This window comes from Microtus ochrogaster, chromosome 10 (assembly GCF_000317375.1).
Source record: "Microtus ochrogaster isolate Prairie Vole_2 chromosome 10, MicOch1.0, whole genome shotgun sequence".
Taxonomy (NCBI): domain Eukaryota; kingdom Metazoa; phylum Chordata; class Mammalia; order Rodentia; family Cricetidae; genus Microtus; species Microtus ochrogaster.
In genome coordinates this window covers 67,455,616-67,477,002 of record NC_022016.1, presented here as the reverse complement: position 1 = coordinate 67,477,002, position 21,387 = coordinate 67,455,616, and the positions used below count along the sequence as shown (strand labels likewise).

General features: G+C 37.3%; 1 protein-coding gene across 1 annotated transcript in view; it reads left to right on the top strand.

Annotated features, from left to right (window-relative positions):
- The window catches only part of Itgb3bp (integrin subunit beta 3 binding protein), a 50,532-nt gene that overhangs the window by 14,220 nt on the left and 14,925 nt on the right, over positions 1-21,387 (top strand). The window contains exons 2-4 of the mRNA XM_005353455.1: positions 1,379-1,421; positions 12,140-12,275; positions 15,511-15,577. Coding sequence (XP_005353512.1) covers positions 1,379-1,421; positions 12,140-12,275; positions 15,511-15,577 — 246 coding nt within the window. The remainder of the gene's footprint in view (positions 1-1,378; positions 1,422-12,139; positions 12,276-15,510; positions 15,578-21,387) is intronic.

Below are 21,387 nucleotides of genomic sequence, written 5' to 3'. Positions count from 1 at the left end.
TACACTCAAAAAAGCTGTTGAAATCTGAAAGAGTTACGTTCTCAGACATTTTATTTATAAAAGAAAAAAATTCTTTTACCTGCAATGACCGGTTCCTGCCAGTGGTGGGGAAGGAGTCCACTTGAGTCCACATGGCCTAAGTCTGAAATAAATGACTCAAAACAAAACTTGAAGCAGACACCAGGCTGATAAATAGCAATTGGGCCGGAAAAGGAACAAAGAGAAAACCCCCAAAGTGAACAAATCACTTTGGGACTGTGTTTGAGCTGGCTCGCAGGGCCACCGTCACGTGACCCGAGCGCAGGCTGAGGTGGGAGGGAGATGGGGCCACCCCCACCTGAGAACAGTTTCGCGGAGCAGCAGGGGAGTCAGAGACTGATCAGGCTGTTACAAAGGCGCTGCCGATTTCAAACAGCCGGGGAGTGCTAGCTATCCCGTCCCGCTTGATTCTCTAGCAAGCACCAGGAAAGATCAAGTTGCTCAGAATCTCAGCTGCTTCTGCAGCCAGTTTGCGCGTCGGGGGTGAGCTGCAGCTGGAAGCGGTAGCCCTCAGGAGCCTCCAGGGCAGGTACCCGCAAAGCCCCACGGGGCTGTGCACCAAACGTACCGTCGTGAATAAATGCAGGCAAATATTAAAGAATATATACCAATTTAATGATTAAATAAAACTTACAGAACCTAGGTTCCCGCGTAGCCCAGGAGGTAGGAAAGAAAAAGGGAAGGGTGCAGCCTCCCTGTGCTTGATTTAACAGTCCACAATTGCCTGAGGCAAAACCCGCCCCCTAAAGAGGGCTGGCTTAACCCTACACTGTCTCTATCAAAGATACTTAGATTATTTTACTATTAAGTATAAATTTTCCTCAATATTTTTATGCAGACAACTTATTTTTTACTAAAATTTTTCTATAGTAAAAACTAGTCTGGGAATATAGCTCAGTGGTAGGGCTCTTACCTAGCAAGCACAAAGTCTGGTTTCAGTACCCAGTACTATTTAAATTTTATGGTAGTATGTGTATATAAGCTTTCTCTCTCTCTCTCTCTCTCTCTCTCTCTCTCTCTCTCTCTCTCTCTCTCTCGCTCTCTACTATCTATCTATCTATCTATCTATCATCTATCTATCTATCTGATTCATTTGAATGCTTAATTATGACCCTATGTTAAAATATGCTACTAGAAATAAACTGATCAAATAAAAATGTTAAGATATCCAAATTTATCATCATAATTAATTTTTTCATGTGGCATTTATCTTTAACAAACAATATAAAAATTAGTTGGTAAAAATAACTTGGACTCAATTATTTCTATTTTATCCTAAAATATCAACCTAAAATAAAGCATGCCAAATCTAAAATTTCTTTAACTATTTTGTTTACAGAGCTAGAAGATCACTGAAATCGGATGATCCGTTTGTGAAAAAGGTAAGTATTAGTTTTTGAATTGTGATTGCAGCCTGCTGTTAACATATGCCTATAATCCTAGTACATGTTGGGTGGAGACAGGAGTATCCTGAGTTCAAGATAGTCCTCAGCTACGTAGTCACCTGGGTTACATGGGGAGGGGGGAGATAGGAGAATGAGAGAGAGTAAGCATGTGATTGCATGGTTATGACTGTTTTTAACTTTTGCTTATTGATTTACCTTAATAGGTATAACATGTATCAAAAACATGACACAGTTGTCATTAATACAGTGTTGTCTGCATATAAAATATTTTTTAATCTAGCATTCCAAAATTTCTGGTCAGCTTGAGATAGACATGTGAGAAGCAAATTATTTAGTAACCTTTATAAAAATAACGTAGTAGATATTAGTTAACAGAAGTTTGCCACCTCTCTCTATATAGATAGAATATATGTTTCTAATATATAAGAATATATGTCTCTAATTTATAAAAAGCAATATGAATAATAGCAGTATTTTAATCTATATATTATAACATACTAAAGTAATATCAAAACATTAGTGGCATTGTCATATCAAAAAGTAATAATTTGCCTCAATTATGCTGGCATAGAGTAAATGACAGAGTACTGTCAGTATAATAAAATATACCATGTTAATCACAATAAAAATAAAGTTATACTATTGGTATAATTTTCTAAATCTACTCACAGAATATTTCCGATGCCAATATGTTAGCACGTTATCTTATAATCAGTCATTCCATACCAATTATGAATGTAGATACAAACATTGACTGACATACTTATGACTTCTCTAATGTTAAATGTAAATAATTGGTAAGGAAAGAAATTAAATCAAATTGCTAGTCAATAATTGGGTTCTTAAAAATTCCATGAGACTGCCATTTTAAGAAATGGTAGCACAGACTTTTAATCCCAGCACTCAGGCAGCAGGGGCAGGTAGATCTCTTGAGTTTAGTGTGTTCTACAGAGGGAATTCCAGGACAGCCAGGACTACACAGAGAAACCCTGCCTTGTAGAGCGGGGGGAGGGGGGGTGGTGTTTGGAAGACTCATTGGTTTTAGCAAAAAATAATATCATCATTTAAGAACCTTCCTGGGTGTTGGTACAAAGATGGGAAATCCTGCAGTGGCACTAAAAACGTCATGAAGGTGTAATCAGCAACCTAGAGTACCATTATCCAGCTTGTCTGTGGAGTGCAGCTGTGACTGTGGATGTGCATCTGTCTCTTCCGTCAGAACGGTATTTCTGTCAAGTACCATCGTTCCTGCCCCAGACTTGTTCTTTGGGAGACCAACTTTCTACCTGGGTTTTCTTCATATGAGGATGTGTCTAGGTCAGGGTCACAAAAAATACCCAGTGTTAGAAGAACACATTATTGTATTTGGCCTGGGTCTGTACTTTTAAACCAACTGTCTTGAATATTAACTCAGTTAATATTTCCTTACTTGCCATTGATTTATTCATATTTTCTAGTTGTTCATGATTTAATCTGGGCCAGTTGTATGTCTTGGGGATTTGATATTGTCATTCATTCTTATTTCCTTAAGTCCTGTTTCATTTCTCCAAAGTCAGTAGATTGAGCAGCACCAGTCAAAAAACTTAAATGCTCCTTTTGGATTTCTAGCAATAAACATGAAGTTATATTTTTCTCTGTCTTTTGGCCAGTCCCGTGACCCTCTTCAGATAATTTTTTATGTTTCTGTGTTAAAGTTCCTAAGTCATCTCAACGGACACTTCCATCTTCCCTTTCTTGGTCTTCTGTCTGGGATCATGCACTCATCCCTGATCACACACACATCCCTGATCATGCACACAGCCCTGATCACACACACACATCCCTGATCACACACACATTCCTGATCATGCACACATCCCTGATCACGCACACAGCCCTGATCACGCACACATCCCTCGGTGTGTTTAACGCGTGTGTCCTGTTTCAGCTCAGTAATGTAGGTTCACAGTGATGTTATAATAATGTCACGCTGGGCGATGGTGGCGCACGCCTTTAATCCCAGCACTCGGGAGGCAGAGCCAGGTGGATCTCTGTAGTTCGAGACCAGCCTGGTCTACAGAGCTAGTTCCAGGACAGGCTCCAAAGCCACAGAGAAACCCTGTCTCGAAAAAGCAAAGAAAAAAAAAAGTCACATTTACCTCTGCAGCAGTGTAGGTCACTGGCTGCAGATACTGAGAAAAATCCTCACTAATGGGTCGTTGGAGGAGCCAAAAGCCCAGAATTTTGAAAGGTTAAGTGTTTTTGTGTATTCATTTGGAGAGCAGCACAGATGGGTGCTTGAGGGACTGTCACTAAGATGTGCTTATTTGATGACTGATTTGCTATGCCAGGTATTTCCTGTGTGTTCAGCTAGCACTCCAAAAACCTATGCTTACCAACTCAGAGGTTTGTTTTTGCTTTTTGTTTTGGTTTGTTTTGTTTTTCATTGTACATGGCAGCCATAACTGACTCACAGTGAACGATGTTTCTGGCACGTGACACAAGTTATGTTCCCTAGAATTGGAGGTTTGCAGTAGGGATCCTTTGTTACAAGTAACCTGACTTCCTTTCAAGGTCCTTCTGGCCCTGGCATCGGCTGTCACCTATCCCCACCACATTCCTGTCTATACTCACGTCCAGTTTCCCAATAGAAGGAGACTAAGTCATTTTGCCTGCCTACTGAAACCAAATCTGGGGCTGGTGAGATGGTTCCACATACTAAGGTGCTAGCCACACAAGCCTGGTGAACTAAGTTCCATCTGTGGGACCCATGAAGAGTTGTAGAGAGAGATTCACCTCCACCCCTCCACAAAGTTGCCCTCTGATCTTTACATATATGTCTGCCCACACATCTACACATACATAATAAAAACGAAAAGAAAGGCCCTCATGAAACATTCTTAAATGAGAAACATTTCAAAAAGACACTGGTAGAAAAGTCAGCTCTTCCTGGAGAAAGTCTGACAGTTAAGTAGACTGTATGTCTCAAGTCCCTGTTCTTGAGGAATAAGATAAGAGAAAAATGTATGCCTGCTGTTCAGACCTTACACTGCTGCCAAATAGTCCATGATTGCTTGTGTATCTGAATACGCAGTACAGAAATAAAAACCCTTTTATTAACATATGCAAATTTAAAATGTTTATATTTAAATATACAGAGTATGTCATTTGCATATGTCAGGTTCATTTGACTTCCTGAAGAAAGTCAAAACCAAGGTGTTTTCCAAATAACAAATTATGTCACAATGGCCCAGGTAGGTGGCAGTAAACTCTGGAGTTGTACATCTCCAGTTCCCTTATTGCCTGTCACACTCAGTGCTCAGGTCAGTTCCCGTCTCTGTCCTTGCCCTAGTCTATCTAAGACATTCCCTCCGCAGGATGCAGTGACGTGAGAATTAAGTCCATTAGCCTGGCTTTATGCTTACCCTTTCTGTTGTGTCAGAGAAAGTATATCCCTGAAAGGGAAAATAACTTCACAATTCCAAGACAGACAGACAGACAGACACACACACACACACACACAAAGAGTGCTAAAGATTATGGGACTGGAACCTCAGCCAAAGTGCGTTGGTTCTGGGGAGATTTTCCACAGACTCTACTCTGTCTCTCGTGTTTGAATGACACAGTTGGAATTCCTTTGCCTTCACCTCTTCTCCTCACCAAGCTAGAACAGAGAGCAATGCCATGCAGCCTTGCCTGAGACACATGGCATTGCCAGCTGCCTCCTCCCTACCTACTCTTCCCACTTTATTCACCATGCTAGATAAGAGGAGAAACTCAAGTCAAACAAATGACGTGAGCACAGTCATGAAAGTGCAGAGCAGCAGAACCATTGTATGAGTCCCCCACAGGCTGCCTGGGGGTGCTCCTTCCACGTACCATGGCTGCTTTCCCTTTAGTACAATGGCTTAAATATCACTAGACTCTTTTCTCTTGAAAATTTTGGTTTATGTTAACTTTAATAACTGTCTAAATTTATTAAATATTTCAAAATATTATGTTCATTCAGTATAAAAAGTCTTTAATAAGCTGATTCCATTTGGGAAAAAAAAACATTTAAAAAAGATTTAGTTTCGCAAATGGATGGATCTAGAAAGCATCATATTGAGTGAGGTAACCCAGACCCAGAAAGACAAATATCATATGTACTTACTCATAAATGGCTTTTAGATATAAAGCAAAGAAAAACTAGACTACAATTCATAATCCCGGAGAACCTAGGCAACAAAGAGGACCCTAACCTAAGAGAGACATACATGGATCTAATCTACATGGGAAGTAGAAAAAGACAAGATGTCCTGAGTAAATTGGGAGCATGGGGACCATGGAAGATGGTACAAGGGAAGGGGAGAGGAAGGGAAGGGAGTGGAGAAAAATATATAGTTCAATAAAAATAGGAAAAAAGAAAAAAAGGAAAGATTTACTTTCTTTTTTTATTATATGTGTGGGGGGGGTATGCACACGTTAATGTAAGTGCCTTTGGAAGCCAGATCGTGTGCTGCCCTTTGTGGGTACAGGGAATAAACTCAGGCCCTCTGCAGGAGTAATATGTGGTCTTAACACTGAGCCATCTCTCCACCCTGTAAACTTATTAAGCAAAATCATTTACTGACCTGATATCTGACTTACTATGTAAAATTTCTTCCAGGAATAACCATAATCTTTTATTTTCCCAAGACAGGATTTCTCTGTGTAACCTTGACTGTCCTGAAACTCACTCTGTAGACCAGACTGGTCTCAAACTCAGATTCACTGGCCTCTATTTACTGAGTGCTGAGAAGGTGTGGGCCATCAGGCCCAGCATGATAGTCTTAAAATTACACAAAAGTGTAAGGTCTTTGGGAGAAAATATAAGAAACCATCTTTGTGAATTTACAGGAGCCAAAAATTTCTCAAGGCATAAAAAAGTTATATTTATAAAAGAAAAGTTAATGAATTAGACTTTATTAAAATTAATTTTTTTCTTCTGATTGAAAGATCACATTAAAAACTGAATAAATTCCAGTGATTTTTAAATTTGAAGTGTATTTTTGTTTTATAATAAAGTTTAAAATAAAAAAATTTAAAATTAAAAAGAAATGAAAGAAAATGAACAGGCAAGCTATGAATTGAGAAGAATACATTTGTCATGCATGTATCTGACAAAAGTGCAAACTATAGAAATAAGAACTAAATAGAAAAAATGAAAAACACGAACAAACTTTTAATTCCCACTGAATAAGAGTAAAAACCATTGCCCAAATTCTTTGGCCAAATTATGCAAATCAGACAGGGCTATCAGCTCCCTAAAGCTTTGAGAAAATAGCATTGAACACAGGAGAAGATGGGGTTTATATAGCCCCAAAAAATTGCAAGACTAGACAGTTTTCAAGGGTTGCAGAATTTCCAGGAGAATTTTGGTTACATAGGAACTTGGAAAAATGTCTCAAAACTTGTTTGACAGAACACCTTATCAGAGTGGAGGTCAGGGTATTGGTTATGGAACATGTCAAATTCCAGAATTTGTCAAGACCTGGTCAAACCTAAGTTCTACAGAAAACAGGAATGGGTTATTTTGACCTTGTAACAGGTGGCTTTTAATCTTAAAATGGAGTCAGGTTGGTCCATCAAAACACTTAACAAAAAAGAGTTTAAATAAATAATTAACATATGAAAAGTTGACAGATACCGATTGTCAGAGAGCAGGTGTAAAGCCACAAAGGAGTATGACTATTCCCCCAACTAGAATTGAGAGTAAAGGACAGCAAAACACAATTTTGTGTTTCTCTAACATCACTAGCATGACAAGGCAAGCACACAAGCAAACAGGCTGGTGAAAATGGGGAGAGCTGAAACTTAGATATTGATGGAAGATAAAGTGATTCACACATTTTGGGAAGTTGTCAAACTCTTACTTTATATATTTAAAGCTAAGCCCATATCTATCCTGTAACCTAGCAATCCCCAAAGAAGTAGAAATGATGGATACACAAAAAGCCAGGTAGAAGAGTGCCCTTAATAACTGAATTCCTAATATTCTCAAACTGGAAGAAGAAAATGGAAAAGCAAACTATGGCCTATTTAAACAAAGGAATACCAGCAAACAATGAAAGATAGTGCACTATTAACATATACAACAACAGAGGTGATCTCAAAAACATGTTAAGCAAAAGAAGGTTGTATGCTTCATATACTTGAGGTTCAAGAGGCAGCAGCTATGTGTGGGTTTTGGAGTTAGAGAGTGGTTGCCTTTGGGCTTGGACTTAAACTAAAAGGAAAGAGCAGAAGGAAATGTATGATGAGCACGCATAGCTCAGGTAGAGGCACATCGGTAAATAATGTCAGAGCTCATCAAGTCAAACTAAGATCTGTTCATTTTATTTAAATCATACTTCAGTAAGTGAACAATGTATTGAATGAAATTGGATGACATTCTGAAAAAAATAAAAGGATCTATGAAAGTATGATTAGAAATAACCATGGACATATTTCTTTAAAAGCAACTTTCCCTGAGGATTGTAGTGTGAGATAGTAATAGTATAGTAATATGTATTATTTGTTGTGCTGGAGTACCTTTCAAATTAAAGACCGCAGTCTAGTCTCTTTAAAATTGTGGAAGATGGGCCAGCAAGATGGCTCAGCAGAGGGTTCTTGTAGCTAAGGTTTATGAATGAAGCTGCATGTCCGGAATCTACATGCTAGAAGGAAAACATCCTGGAAGTCATACATACAAACTAAGTAAGTAATTGTAAGAAATAAAATAAGTTGCAGAAGACTAATGCTGATTTAAAAGAAATGTATCTAGACAGGCATGGTAGTGCCGGTCACTCGTCCCAGCACTGGGCAGACTGAAGCAAAGAGGATTTCTGTGAGTTGGAAGTGACCTGAGCTGTGTGGTGAGTCCAGTCTGGCCTGTGCTACAAAGTGAGATCCTGTGTCACAAACAAAATAAATAAGTACAGTATACCATCTTCTTCAGCCAAAGGTTTTTTTTCCTTTAAAATTTTAAAGTTAAGTTTATATATAATTAAATGTGTGGGTCTTGGGTGTACATTTAATGTTTTTTAACAATGTATGTACCCTATGTATTAAACACCTTATCGAGTGGTAGAATGTTTCTGTCACCATAAACCTAATATATTGGTCATACACACACATATTGAGACAGGGTCTTACTTGACTGTCCTAAAACTCACTATGTAGACCAGCAGACTGGCCTCTAATTCCTTGAAGTCAACTTACCTCTTCCTTCCAGTGCTTGCATTAAAGGTGTGTGCCGCCATGCCCACCCATTCCCTTTATATGCATGTGTGTTCATATTCTTCCCCTGTTATCCCTATAAGATTACTAAGTAAGTGCAAAGTTCTTTTGTTCCCTGTAGCTACTGTGAAAGCAACAACAAAATCTCAGTGTCTCTAGTGCCATTAAGAGTAGCCATTATGACAGCTCAGAAATGGTAGATCCGAAATGAAAATCACCCAACACAATCAGTTTTTGGAGTTTCCTAATATAAATTCCAGACTAGTATTGGTAGTATGCCATAATTATATCATAGGTGGGACATTCCAAAAACCTTATCAACCAGAGTAAGCTTAATAATAATTATCTGCCGAGGCATGGTAATACACTTGTAATCCCAGCACTGACGAGGCTGAGGAGTGAAGGTCATAAGTTCAAGACCAACCTGGGTTAGTAAGAAAGACCCTATTTTAAAAGGGAAAAGAGACCAAAGACTGATCTGCCTTCAGCTGCTCTTCTCTGGTTATCTGGATACCTCTAATACCTGTTTTAAGTATCTTAGTGATAGCAGCTAATAGTTCATAATAATAATTTTATATCCCATATTTCACTGTAAAAGAACCCTTAGTTAGTACTTTCTAGACCGTTTATAAAAGGTACAAAATCAATAATATGCAGGCACCTTTTTGGTTGAACATGATTTTAACAAGGTGACAAAGCAAGCTACAATTCATGAAGAGAATCAAAGGCAAATGCCTTATCTATTGGAAATTATAGAGAGAGCATTGATTTTTTTTTCTTAGCAGAAAGATCTATGCTCAAATTTTAGTTTTGCTAAGATAAAAGGTTTGACTTCTTAACGGAAAGTACAGTAGTAGCAATGGGACTGAAAATAATCTGAATCTTAGAACACAGTCTTTGTTTAATGGTAGTGTTAAATATTTCTAAGGTGTCAGTAAATATGTGAAGCAGGCATAAATTATTATAGAAGTGGGTTTGTATCTACTGCATTTTGTTTGCATCCTGAATCCTTTGCCTTTCCTAGCTGACTCTAATCCTCTCACCTTTTCTTTCCTTTTTCTAAAAGGGTCAATAAATGGCCCTCTTCTTGCTGACCTCGTAATTAGTAACTCAGTCTCTCTCAATCTCTTCCCATTATCAGAGCTAATGTGTAAGCCCCTCAGAGCTTGGAGGAAGGCAAGATGGAGTTCTTAGGATCCTAGGATTGTTTTTTCTGAATCTTCACAAGTTAAAAGTTAGAAGATCGTGGTGAAACTGAGGAAAAGAAGTATTTGGGGAAGTTTATGCACACGATATGCCAATATACTAAGATGTGTGATTGCTGGAGGAAGTCCCAGTTAGAGAGTAGGCAAAAGTAGAGTTTTCGTTTCCTCTCTGTGTATGGTAGTTATAAATATTTTCCTTTTAAGGAACAGAAGTGACTGAGAAGAGGGGAGAGAGGAGGAAATTCTTGGTATGAAACACAGAGATTGGGGAGGGGGAGTTTTCCTGAAAGCTATAAAATTGTTTTCAAGAAGAAATATATTATCTACAGTTGCAGTGTTTAGACATTTGGCAATTGGATAAAATAACTTTTGGTGAAAATAGGAAAACAGATGGACATAAATGTACAATAGGGCAGTAACTTTCATTCCTTGTACATACACAGTGAAATCATTCTGGGCAATAAATTCTTGGAGAAGTTGACTAGGGCTTGGGAAAATGTCATAGTTTATGACCGAATACACACAAACAGGTGAAAACTCAAGATGAAGAGGTAATGGTAACTACCTGGTAGAGAGACTTAGAACCCTTTCATCCCGCAGGAAGGACTGCATTAGAGATAGAATGTTACAAGTGTTGGATATTTTTTAAAAAGATACTGTAACAATTTTGGCTATTGTGGATACAGGATATAAATGCCTTCTGTTCCACCCAAACAAATATATATCATTTAAAATGTTAACTATAAAAATTGTTGATCCCATAGTTTCTAGAACAAATACCAAGGTTGCTTTTAAAGGTGACAAAGCTGTGGATGCATTTTTTCCTCATTCTTTCTTCTCTCAAGCCTCGATTCCTCTTCCTACTTTCTCTGTCTGCCAGCCCCACCTATACCTCTACTGCCTAGCTATTGGCCATTCAGCTTTTTATTAAACCAATCAGGTGCCTTAGGCAAGCAGGGTAAAAAAAAAAAAGCAACATATCTTTACTAGGTAAACAGATACAACACATCTTTACATAATTAAAGTAATGTGCCACAACATACTACCTTGCTTGAGACTGATTCCCTTAGGTGACTGTTTGCCAGCCTAGCTGACCCACAGAGATTCTGCTATCTCTACCGTCCATCTTGCTAGAGAAGAACTAGGGTGACAGACTTGTGCTATCAGGTCTGGCTTTATGTGGACTATGGGAATCTGAACTTAGGTTCTTATGCAGGATCCTCATGTCTCCATCTACCATCTTGCCATAAGAGTGCTGGGGTTACAGATGGGTTTTCTTCATCTGCCTTCATATAGATTCTGGAGATCTGAACTCAGGTCTTATGCTGATTTAGCTTCCTAGTCCCTCATTATGTTTCCTTATACACATTAGTTAGGTGATAGTCAGTAACCACCATAGAAAACAAGGCTTCGAGGAATCTAGGAACAAACAATAGTGTGATAGCAGATATTTAGAGAAAGCAGATGATGAGTTGGAGACCAACACTAAAGAAAGAATAGTCGGGGAAGATAAGAGATAACATTCCAAGCTAAGATAGTAGACTGATTAGAGACCCACATGTTCATAATCTACTAATAGAAATTGTAGGTGAACAAATGAGTATATTGAGTAGAGCAGAAGGACCAACTTTTCCTTTTAAGTCATCCCTTATACATGTTTATGTTCTCTAGCGTACAAAAACATATTAATTTTCAGGAACAAATTCTGATGCGTTAGACAAAAATGTGCAATATTATGAAAATGCATACCACTTAGAAGAATATAAAGGAGGAAGCTGCAGGAAGTTGCGTAGTTCAGGCAAGTGCTCCAGAGGGTACAAGTGGCAGACCTTAAGACAGAACACTGACAGAAGACTGCGGGTAAGCTGAGGAGAGCACCGAGCTTTCCTAGAATCCTTGTGGCTTTGTAACAGTTTCCAGGTCTGGCTCCATAATTACACTCCACATTACATATTGCATATTAGCAGTGAGAATGTGCTGGCCAGAGTCCTCATCTCTAACCACTGGAATACATAGCAGCAGTTAGTAATGTTTCATGTCAAATTTTCATAAATATCAAATTGAGATGCCCTAATTATTGTAGAGATCTGAAATATCTACCTCATTTGAGAGGAATAATGTTCACTTTGAAAGTGATAAATACATTCAACACCTGAAAGAAAGAACAAGGAAAGTTGTATTAATTTGCATTTTCCTGAGTTACTTAAGGTATTTTCAAAGATCTGTAACTAAATGTAAGTACTTCTCTTCAAAATTATTATTTATTTCTAGTCATTTAGTCCTTCAAAATGCAGAAGGAAGAAAAGTATTACAACTTATTCTCCAACAACTGGAACTTATCAAATGAGCCCATTTTCTTCTTCTACAACCCCCAAAGAACAAGAGTGCGGAAACAGACCATCAAATGGTTAGTTGAACATTCTTTTCCACTTATGGTAAGATTCTTCTAGTTATTGGTTAAATCAAGGTTTTGATTTAGTGATATATAGCTCTTGTTGCAGCTGTTTTTTTTTCTCTTCTCAAGGAATTTAACATAGAAAAGGCTAGAGTGAAATGTTACTTTGGACATAAATGTAAACTTTGTAGGCACTTAGTTTAAAATGCTGCTGCTGTTCCCTTACTATTCCATCCATTAAACAGAAGTTATGGCCTGACTGCCTTCAGCTACTATCAATTATAATGGTTACAGATATGCCCTTAACAAGCTATCCATCATGTGCATATATTAAAGGGCATATAACTCAGTGTTGCCACGCTGCAGTTTAAGAGGGGTACTTCTAAATGTTATTCTTATCCATATTGTCCATTTAGCTTTACCCACATTTAGTATATGTTTACATAGTTTACACTTATTGTATTTCAGCCATAAAATTTTTCCATACAGAATAACCTAATTTTTATGTAAAATTATTTTAAAATATTCTTCATTTAATTCTGACATTTATATTTGTTATTCTCTAGTAGTTTGCTGCTAAGATCTATATTTAAAGGCACAAGTCTCAATTTCATATGCTTAATTTTTTTATATTGTAAAAGGTCATGAATCGGTGATGTCATTTTCTGTAATATAAAATTTTAAATAAGCTCAAATTTAATAAAATGTATTTATGCTGTGGCTAGCCTAATTTATACTTTATTGTTTAACATTTATTGGATGTTAAGCATATACTAGAATGTATAAAGAAATTGTCCTCATTTTACCTAAGATATTAAGGTATTTAGATATTAAGCTATTGGGTGTCTTTAATTTTAGTTTAATCAAGTGTTTTATCCTAAAGCTATTAATATTATGTTTGTTTCCACAAAAACTTGTGAAAATCTATACATTTCTCTCAAGTTCTATAGTTTTATATACCTGATATAGCTTCTTAATTAAAAAATAATAGCTTAGAGATTGCATATCTCTGTATGAAAATCTCAGTAGATGTTAAATTGATGCATACTCAATTTCCATATTGAAATTAAGAAAGGACTTAAGGGAACATTCCTTTTGCCCATAAAAAGATTGGTCACATGATTTCACTTGACATTTATATGGGTAATTGTCACATTATTGGTACTAAGTATGCTCTTTTATAAAAAAGTCAAACTGCAAGGGTTTCTGAGGTGCTGGCAATATTCTACTTTTTGACTTATGTGGTGATTACTGGTTCACTTTGGTTATTAATTAAAGTGGACATATGTGTTTAATTTACTCTGATAGATATGTATGTATGAGTATATGTGTATATATATATATACATATACACACATATCACATATAAAACTTTGTTAAGGTCCTGAATTAATTCACATCATTTGTAATCATACTCTCAATACTAATATGTCTTCTGAATGTTTTAGAAATAAAAAAGCCTAATCATTATCAGATATCATAAATTCCAAGTTATAAAATAAAACAAAGTAATTTAAAATTCAGATGAGATCATGACCTCCTTTTCTATTTCCCCCTTTTAAAATATTGTTCAAACTTGAACAGGAAATTTAAATAACATTTAGAAAACAATTTATTTCTACTTGCTCCTCATTATACTTGATAATAAACCCCAAATCCTTATACTTGGATTTTGCATACTGTGTTCAAGTCTCACAGATGGAATGTGGAGGTCAGAGGGCAATTTTGAGTGTCAATTCTCACCTTCTATCTTGTTTCACTTGTTCTCTGAGCTAGATGACCTGTGAGTTTCAGAGCAATCTCCTCTCTCTGCCTCCTGTCTCCTGTAGGTATGGAGGTTACACATGTGCACCCCCACACACTCCTGAGACCGAACTCACATCGGAGTTGTATGACACTGAACCATCTTCTGAACAAAAGCCATTCATCCATCAAGTACCATTTTTCTTCCATGTTTTAGCACCTTTGTCATCTTGGTCATGCTGAGCCCGTGCTGACTTTGACTCTTTGGTCTTCTTCCCCCCACCTCAGAAGTACTGGGATTACAGGCATGCACCACCATGCCCAGATTAGATGAATTATTTTGTGTAGCTTCTTTAAAACAGTAGCTGGCCCTAATAAGTGCCATGTGTTAACCATCGTCATCATCACCAATAATTGTGCTTTCAAGTCTTATCCACTGAAAGCTGTTTTCCTTAGGTAAGGAAAAGGCTCCCTGGATTCCTGCCAGAACCTTTAAAAACAGTTCTGAACTCAGTGTAGAGTCAATGATAACACACTTATAATAGGTGTTTTGTAAAGTTGTATTTAAAAAAAAAAAGTCAAGAGCACAAGTGTTAAAACATGTGTATCTAATCTAGAAAGAAAAATGCTGATATGATTCCATTGTCCTTCAATAAGTGCTGTGTCTTGTGTTCCCTCTTTTTGTTTGTTTGTGTTTTGTTTTGTTTTGTTTTTCTGGGAGGGTTTTGTTTGTGTAGCCCTGGTTGCCTGGAACACACTCTGTAGACAAGGCTGGCCTTGAACTCAGCCACCTGCCTCTGCTTCCTGAGTGCTGGGATTAAAGGCCACTGAGCCAGGCACGTATTGTGTTTACTTTTTAAGGAGAATAGAATGAAGAAAAGAGAATGATTAACTAAAAAATGTTATTTGGAGAGATATTTAAAGTCCTATTTAGTAACTGAAAAGTACTTAAAGAGCTAAGAAAACCAAGATTTTTATTGACCCACATAGTGGCTAATATATGGTTAATTATTATGCAATAATATAAATATTTAGAAAAGCATTGGACACCTGATAAAAATTCTAGTAAAATAATCTAGGCTGCCACTGGCTTCTGGGGATAAAATGTGGAAATGAATTACAAGTTAAGGAAGCAATTTTATTATTTGATTTTGGAGTATACTTTACTGAATATACTCAGTATAGTACAAAATTCAAGAAATTAACTTTTGGTCAAGATTTTTTTTTAAAGAAAGGAAATGAAAAACTGAAACAAAATACTTTCTTTTCCTTACTCTCCTTCTGTTTTTCCCTTCCTGTTTAATATTCAGCAGTCTAAATTCAACTTTGTGTGATTGTTTTGTAAGCTGAGTCAGGTGATGCTTACCAGGCCAGTCTCAGGCCTTCTGATTCAGTCTTTCAGGTGCTGGAATTACAGGTAGCTAAAATTTGTCAATTCAATCGATTAAAATTTGGCCAATCACCTCTTTAACATTGTGTTCTTTTCTTTGTTACACTCATGTAGGAAAGACAAAGCAGAATAACCTCAGCTCACCTGCGAGAGAGGAATCCATAGCAAAAGACAGCAATGGGTAAGCTTGGCTTTAAAGTTACAGTCACTGAATCGTACTCAGGAAAAACTTGACTGTTTTTAAATGAATCCTTTAATTTTTTGTAAATTAGTAGTTTATAATTGGGCTGAATTATTCTATCTAAGCATTTATTTATTTTATATGCTTCTCTTCTTAACTCTCTGCTGTTAAGGAAAGTACTTTTGTCTTACATGGTTATGTAGCAGGAGTGTATAACGCATTCATTTTAATACTGATTAAGCCTAGGTCTAGGCTTGTGTATATAGACCAGTTTGAGGTAAAACTAATAAGAAAATCTCCATTTAACAGACACCTGGATAGAAAGGGAGCAGATTGGCACAAGCATGGAGGGAGAGGGTGAGGAGGGCTCTCCTCAGCCCAGAGTGGATGCCAACACCCAGCCCAGTTCACATTGGCCTGCCACCAGTACCTCTGAATGAAAGTATTTTTTGCAGAAATTCTGTGTATCCTAGAAATACTATTTATGTATGTCAACCTGGAAGGATTGAATTATCAAGGGAGTTGAATTTGCAAAGTGGCTCATATGCTCACCTCATCTATGAAGTGATTTCTGCATGCTATACCGTAGGATGTAAAGTGAAATTTCAACCCACTTAGAGTTCATAGTCTTATGTTGTAAGTTAATATGCCCTCAATTTAGAAATGAGGTATATTGAACATGTTTTCTAAATCATTTATAGGGAACTCTGAAGCGTTTATCTAATTATTCTTTATTAATAAACACTCAGGAGTCAGAAATGGGATAAGCACCTGATGATCGGAGAAGTGGTGGCAAAGTAACCAGTGACGACCTTTCCTTTCTTCTTTCATTTTTTTAAAATTTATTTATTTAAACAATCTTTTCATATTTTACATACCTATCCCAGTTCCTACTCCCTCCCATCCTCTCACTCCCCCCACTTCCTCCCACCCCATCCCCCATCCATTGCTCAGAGAGGGTGAGGCTTCCCATGGGGAGTCAACAAAGTCTGACAAATCACTTTGAGGCATAACCAAAGCCCTTCCCCCTATATTTAGGCTGAGCAAGTTATCTCTCCAAAAAGAATGGGTTCAAAAACCAGTTCAAGCACTAGGGATAAATCCTGGTTCCACTGCCAGTGGCTCTACAGACTGCCCAAGCCACACAACTGTCACCCACATTCAGAGGGCTTAGTTTGGTTCTCTGCAGGTTCCTCTGCTATCAGTCTGGAGTCAGTGAGTTCCCACTAGCTCAGCTCAGCTGTCTCTGTGGGTATCCCCATCATCATCTTGACCCCTTTGCTCATATTATTGCTCCTCCTTCTCTTTGACTGGTCTCTGGAAGCTTGGCCCAAAGCTTAGCTGTAGATCAACTGCTTCCATCAGTTGCTGGATGAAGGCTCTATGAAGGTAGTCATCAATCTGACTATAGGGGAAGGCCAGTTCAGGCACCCTCTCCACTATTGCTAAGGTTCTTAGCTGGGGTCATTCTGTGGATTCCTGAGAATTTCTCTGGTGCCAGGTTTCACGCTAGCCCCATAATGGTTCCCACAATCAAGGTATCTCTTTCCTTGCTTCCCTTCTCTATCCTTTCCCCATATCAACTCTCCCATTCCCTCATGTTCTCCTCCTCTCTCCCCATTTCCCACCCTCTTCCCCTCCCATCCTCCCTTCTACCGCCATCCCCAAACTCCCAGTGTTCTCAGGAGATCTTGTCTATTTCCCTTTCCCAGGGGGATCCATGTATGTCTGTCATTGTTATCCAGATTCTCTGGGGTTCTGGACTACAGGCTGGATACCCTTTACTTTATGTCTAATATCCACTTATGTGTATTTACTGTGTTTGTCTTTCTAGGTCTGTTACCTCACTCAGGATAGTTTTTTCTAGTTCATCCATTCACATGCAAATTTCAGGATTTCATTGTTTTATTACTGTTGATTAGTACTTCATTGTGTAAATGTACCACATTTTCTTTATCCATTCTTCAGTTGAGGGGCATCTAGGTTGTTTCCAGGTTCTGACTATTATAAATATGCTGCTATGCACATAGTTGAGCACATGTCCTTGTGGGTATGATTGAGCATCCTTTGGGTATGTGCCCAAGAGTGGTATTGCTGGGTCTTGAGGTAGATTGATTCCCAATTTTCTGAGAAACCGCCATACTGATTTCCAAAGTGGCTGTACAAGTTTGCATTCTCACCAGCAATGGAGGAGTGTTCCCCTTACTCCACATCCTCTCCAGCATAAGCTATCATTGGTGTTTTTTATCTTAACCATCTTGACTGGTGTAAGATGGTATCTCAGAGTTGTTTTGATTTGCCTTTCCCTGATGGCTAAGGATGTTGAGCAATTTTTAAAGTATCTTTCGGCCATTTGAGATTCTTCTGTTGATAATTCTGTTTAGATCTGTACCCTATTTTTAATTGGATTTTTGGTATTTTAATATCTAGATTTTTGAGTTCTTTATATATTTTGGAGATCAGTCAGTCCTCTGTCCAATGTAGCATGGTGAAGATCTTTTCCCATTCAGTAGGCTGCTGTTTTGTCTTATTGACTGTGTCCTTTGCCTTACAGAAGCTTCTCAGTTTCAGGAGGTCCCATTTATTAATTGTTGCTCTCAGTGTCTATGTTACTGGGGTTATATTTAGGAAGTGGTCTCCTGTGCCCATGTGCTCAAAGCTACTTCCAACTTTTTCTTCTATGAGGTTCAGTGTGGCTGGATTTGTGTTAAGGTGTTTGATCCGTTTGGACTTGAGTTTTGTACATGCGAATAGGTAAGGATATATTTGCATTCTTTTACATGTCGACATCCAGTTATGTCAGCACCATTTGTTAAAGATGCTTTATTTTTTTTCCATTGTATAATTTTAGCTTCTTTGTCGAAAATCAGGTGTTCATAGGTGTATGGGTTAATATCAGGGTCTTTTATTTGATTCCATTGACCCATTTGACTGTTTTTATGCTCATAGCAAGCTATTTTCATTACTATAGCTCTGTAGTAGAGCTTGAAGTCGGGGATAGTGATGCATCTGGAAGTTCCTTTATTGTATAGTATTGTTTTGGCTATCCTGGGTTTTTTTGTTTTTCCGTATGAAGTTGAGTATTGTTCTTTCGAGGTCTGTGAAGAATTGTGTTGGGGTTTTGATGGAGAATGCATTGAATCTGTAGATTGCTTTTGGTAAGATTGCCATTTTATTATGTTGATTCTCCCTATCCAAGATCATGGGAGATCTTTCCATTTTCTGGTATCTTCTTCAATTTATTTCTTCAAAGACTTAAAGTTCTTGTTGAACAGGTCTTTCACTTCTTTGTTTAATGTTACACCACCCAAGAAATTTTATGTTATTTGTGGCTATTATAAAGGATGATGTTTCTCTGATTTCTTTCTCAGTCCTTTTACCATTTGTATATAGTAGGGCTACTGATTTTTTTTTAGTTGATCTTGTATCCTGCCACATTACTGAATGTGGTTATCTGCTGAAGGAGTTCCCTGGTAGAATTTTTGGGGTCACTTATGTATATAATCATATCATCTGCAAATAGCAAAAGTTTGACATCTTCCTTTCCAGTTTGTATCCCCTTGTTCTCCTTTTGTTGTCTTATTGCTCTAGCTAGAACTTACAGTAGTATATTGAATAGGCATGGAGAGAGTGGACAGCCTTGTCTTATTCCTGATTTTAGTGGAATCAGTTTGAGTTTCTCTCCATATATTTTGATGTTGGCTGTTGGCTTGCTGTATATTGCTTTTATCATATTTAGATACATTGCTTGTATCCCTGATCTCTCCAAGACCTTTATCATGAAGGGGTGTTATATTTTATCAGAGGCTTTTTCAGCAACTAATGAGATGATCATATGTTTTTTTTCTTTCAGTTTGTTTATATGGTGGATTACAATGACATATTTTTGGGTTTTTTCATTTATAGATTTATTTCCTTATTGTACAAATTACCACACAAATACAGAATTCACAATAGCACTTAAGAGAGCACAGAAATCTTCTCTTGACTATAAAAAATAATAAACTACAAGAACAACTCCCCATTTTCTGGATGAGAGTGCTGCCAAAAAGAAATTCCTTGTACGTGGATAGGAGGTTTTGTAGATGGTTGAGACTGCAGTTAAGCTTCATACTGTATTCCTAGAATCAATATGAGGAATGAAATTCAAGATTCACATGAGTTTCTTGTGATAGATTTTCGTATGTTGAACCATCCCTGCATCTCTGGGATGAAGCTGACTTGATCATGGTGGATGATTTTTTTGATATGCTCTTGGACTCTGCTTGCCATTATTTTATTGATTATTTTTGCATATATGTTCATGAGTGAGACTGGTCTGTAATTTTCTTTCTTGCTTGAGTCTTTGAGTTTTTTTTTAAATCAGGGTTACTGTAGCCTCATAAAAAGAGTTTGGCAATGTTCCTTCTGTTTCTAGTGTGTGGAACAATTTGAGGAGTATAGGTATTAGCTCTTCTTTGACATTCTGATAGAATTCTGTGTTGAAACCATCTGCCCTGGGCTTTTCTTTTGAGGGGGGGAGCCTTTGATGACTTCTATTTCCTTAGCAGTTATAGGTCTATTTAAATTGTTTATCTGGAACTAGGTGGTGGTGGTGCATGCCTTTAATACCAGCACTCATAAGTTTGAGGCCAACCTGGTCTATAAGAGCTAGTTCCAGGACAGGCTCCAAAACTATAGAGAAGCCTTGTCTTAAAAATAAATAAATAAATAAATAGTTTATCTGGTCTTGATTTAATTTTGGTATATGGTATCTATCTGAAAAAAAATTGTCCATTGCTTTTATATTTTCCAATTTTGTGGAGTACAGGTTTTCAAAGGATGACCTAATGATTCTTTAGATTTCCTCAGTGTCTGTTGCTATGTCCCCCTTTTCATTTCTGATTTTGTTAATTTAGATGTTCTCTCTCTGCCTTTTGGTTAGTTTGGATAAGGATTTGTCTATCTTGTTGATTTTCTTTAAGAACCAGCTCTTTGTTTCATTGACTCTTTGTATTGCTTTCCTTGTTTCTATTTTATTGATTTTGACCCTCAATTTGATTATTTCCTGTCATTTACTCCTCCTGGGTAAGTCTGCTTCTTTTTGTTTTAGAGCTTTCAAGTGTGCCATTAAGTCGTTAGTGTGAGATTTCTCTTTCTTTATGTGGGCACTTAGTGCTATGAACTTTACTCTTAGCACTGCTTTCATGATGTCCCATAAGTTTGGGTATGTTGTGCATTCATTTTTATTGACTTCTAGGAAGTCTTTAATTTTTCTTCCTTGACCTCAGGGTGATTCAGTCATGTAGCTAAAATTCATTTGAAGTGTGGCTAGTCTGAATGAGATGTTTCAGTATAAATATACATCAGACTTGAAAACTACAAAGATATCTCAGGAATTTTTATATTATTTTATGTTTAAATAATAATTCTTTGAATATCTTGAGCTAAATAATGTTATTAAATTTTAACTATTTCTTTCTATTCCTTTTAATGCAGCTACTTGAAAAGTATATGTGTGACTTACATTTCTGTTACGTTCTGGATATGTATTCTTAGATGATGAGATCTTAAGATTAGAATACAGCCTGAAACCACAACAATGATTAAGTCATCTTTGGCTTGTTTATTTGATAGAATATTGTTCAGCCCTTAAAATTATCCATTTTTGGTGTGTGCATCCCTCAGAAGTTAAGCAGTTGTAGTGGTCCATGCCCATAATTCCAGCACTCTAGAAGCAGAAGCAAGAGAATTGCTACATATATGAGAACAGCTGGGCTACATAGCTGTTTCCAAGCCAACCAGAGTTACACTTTGGCATTCTTTCTCAA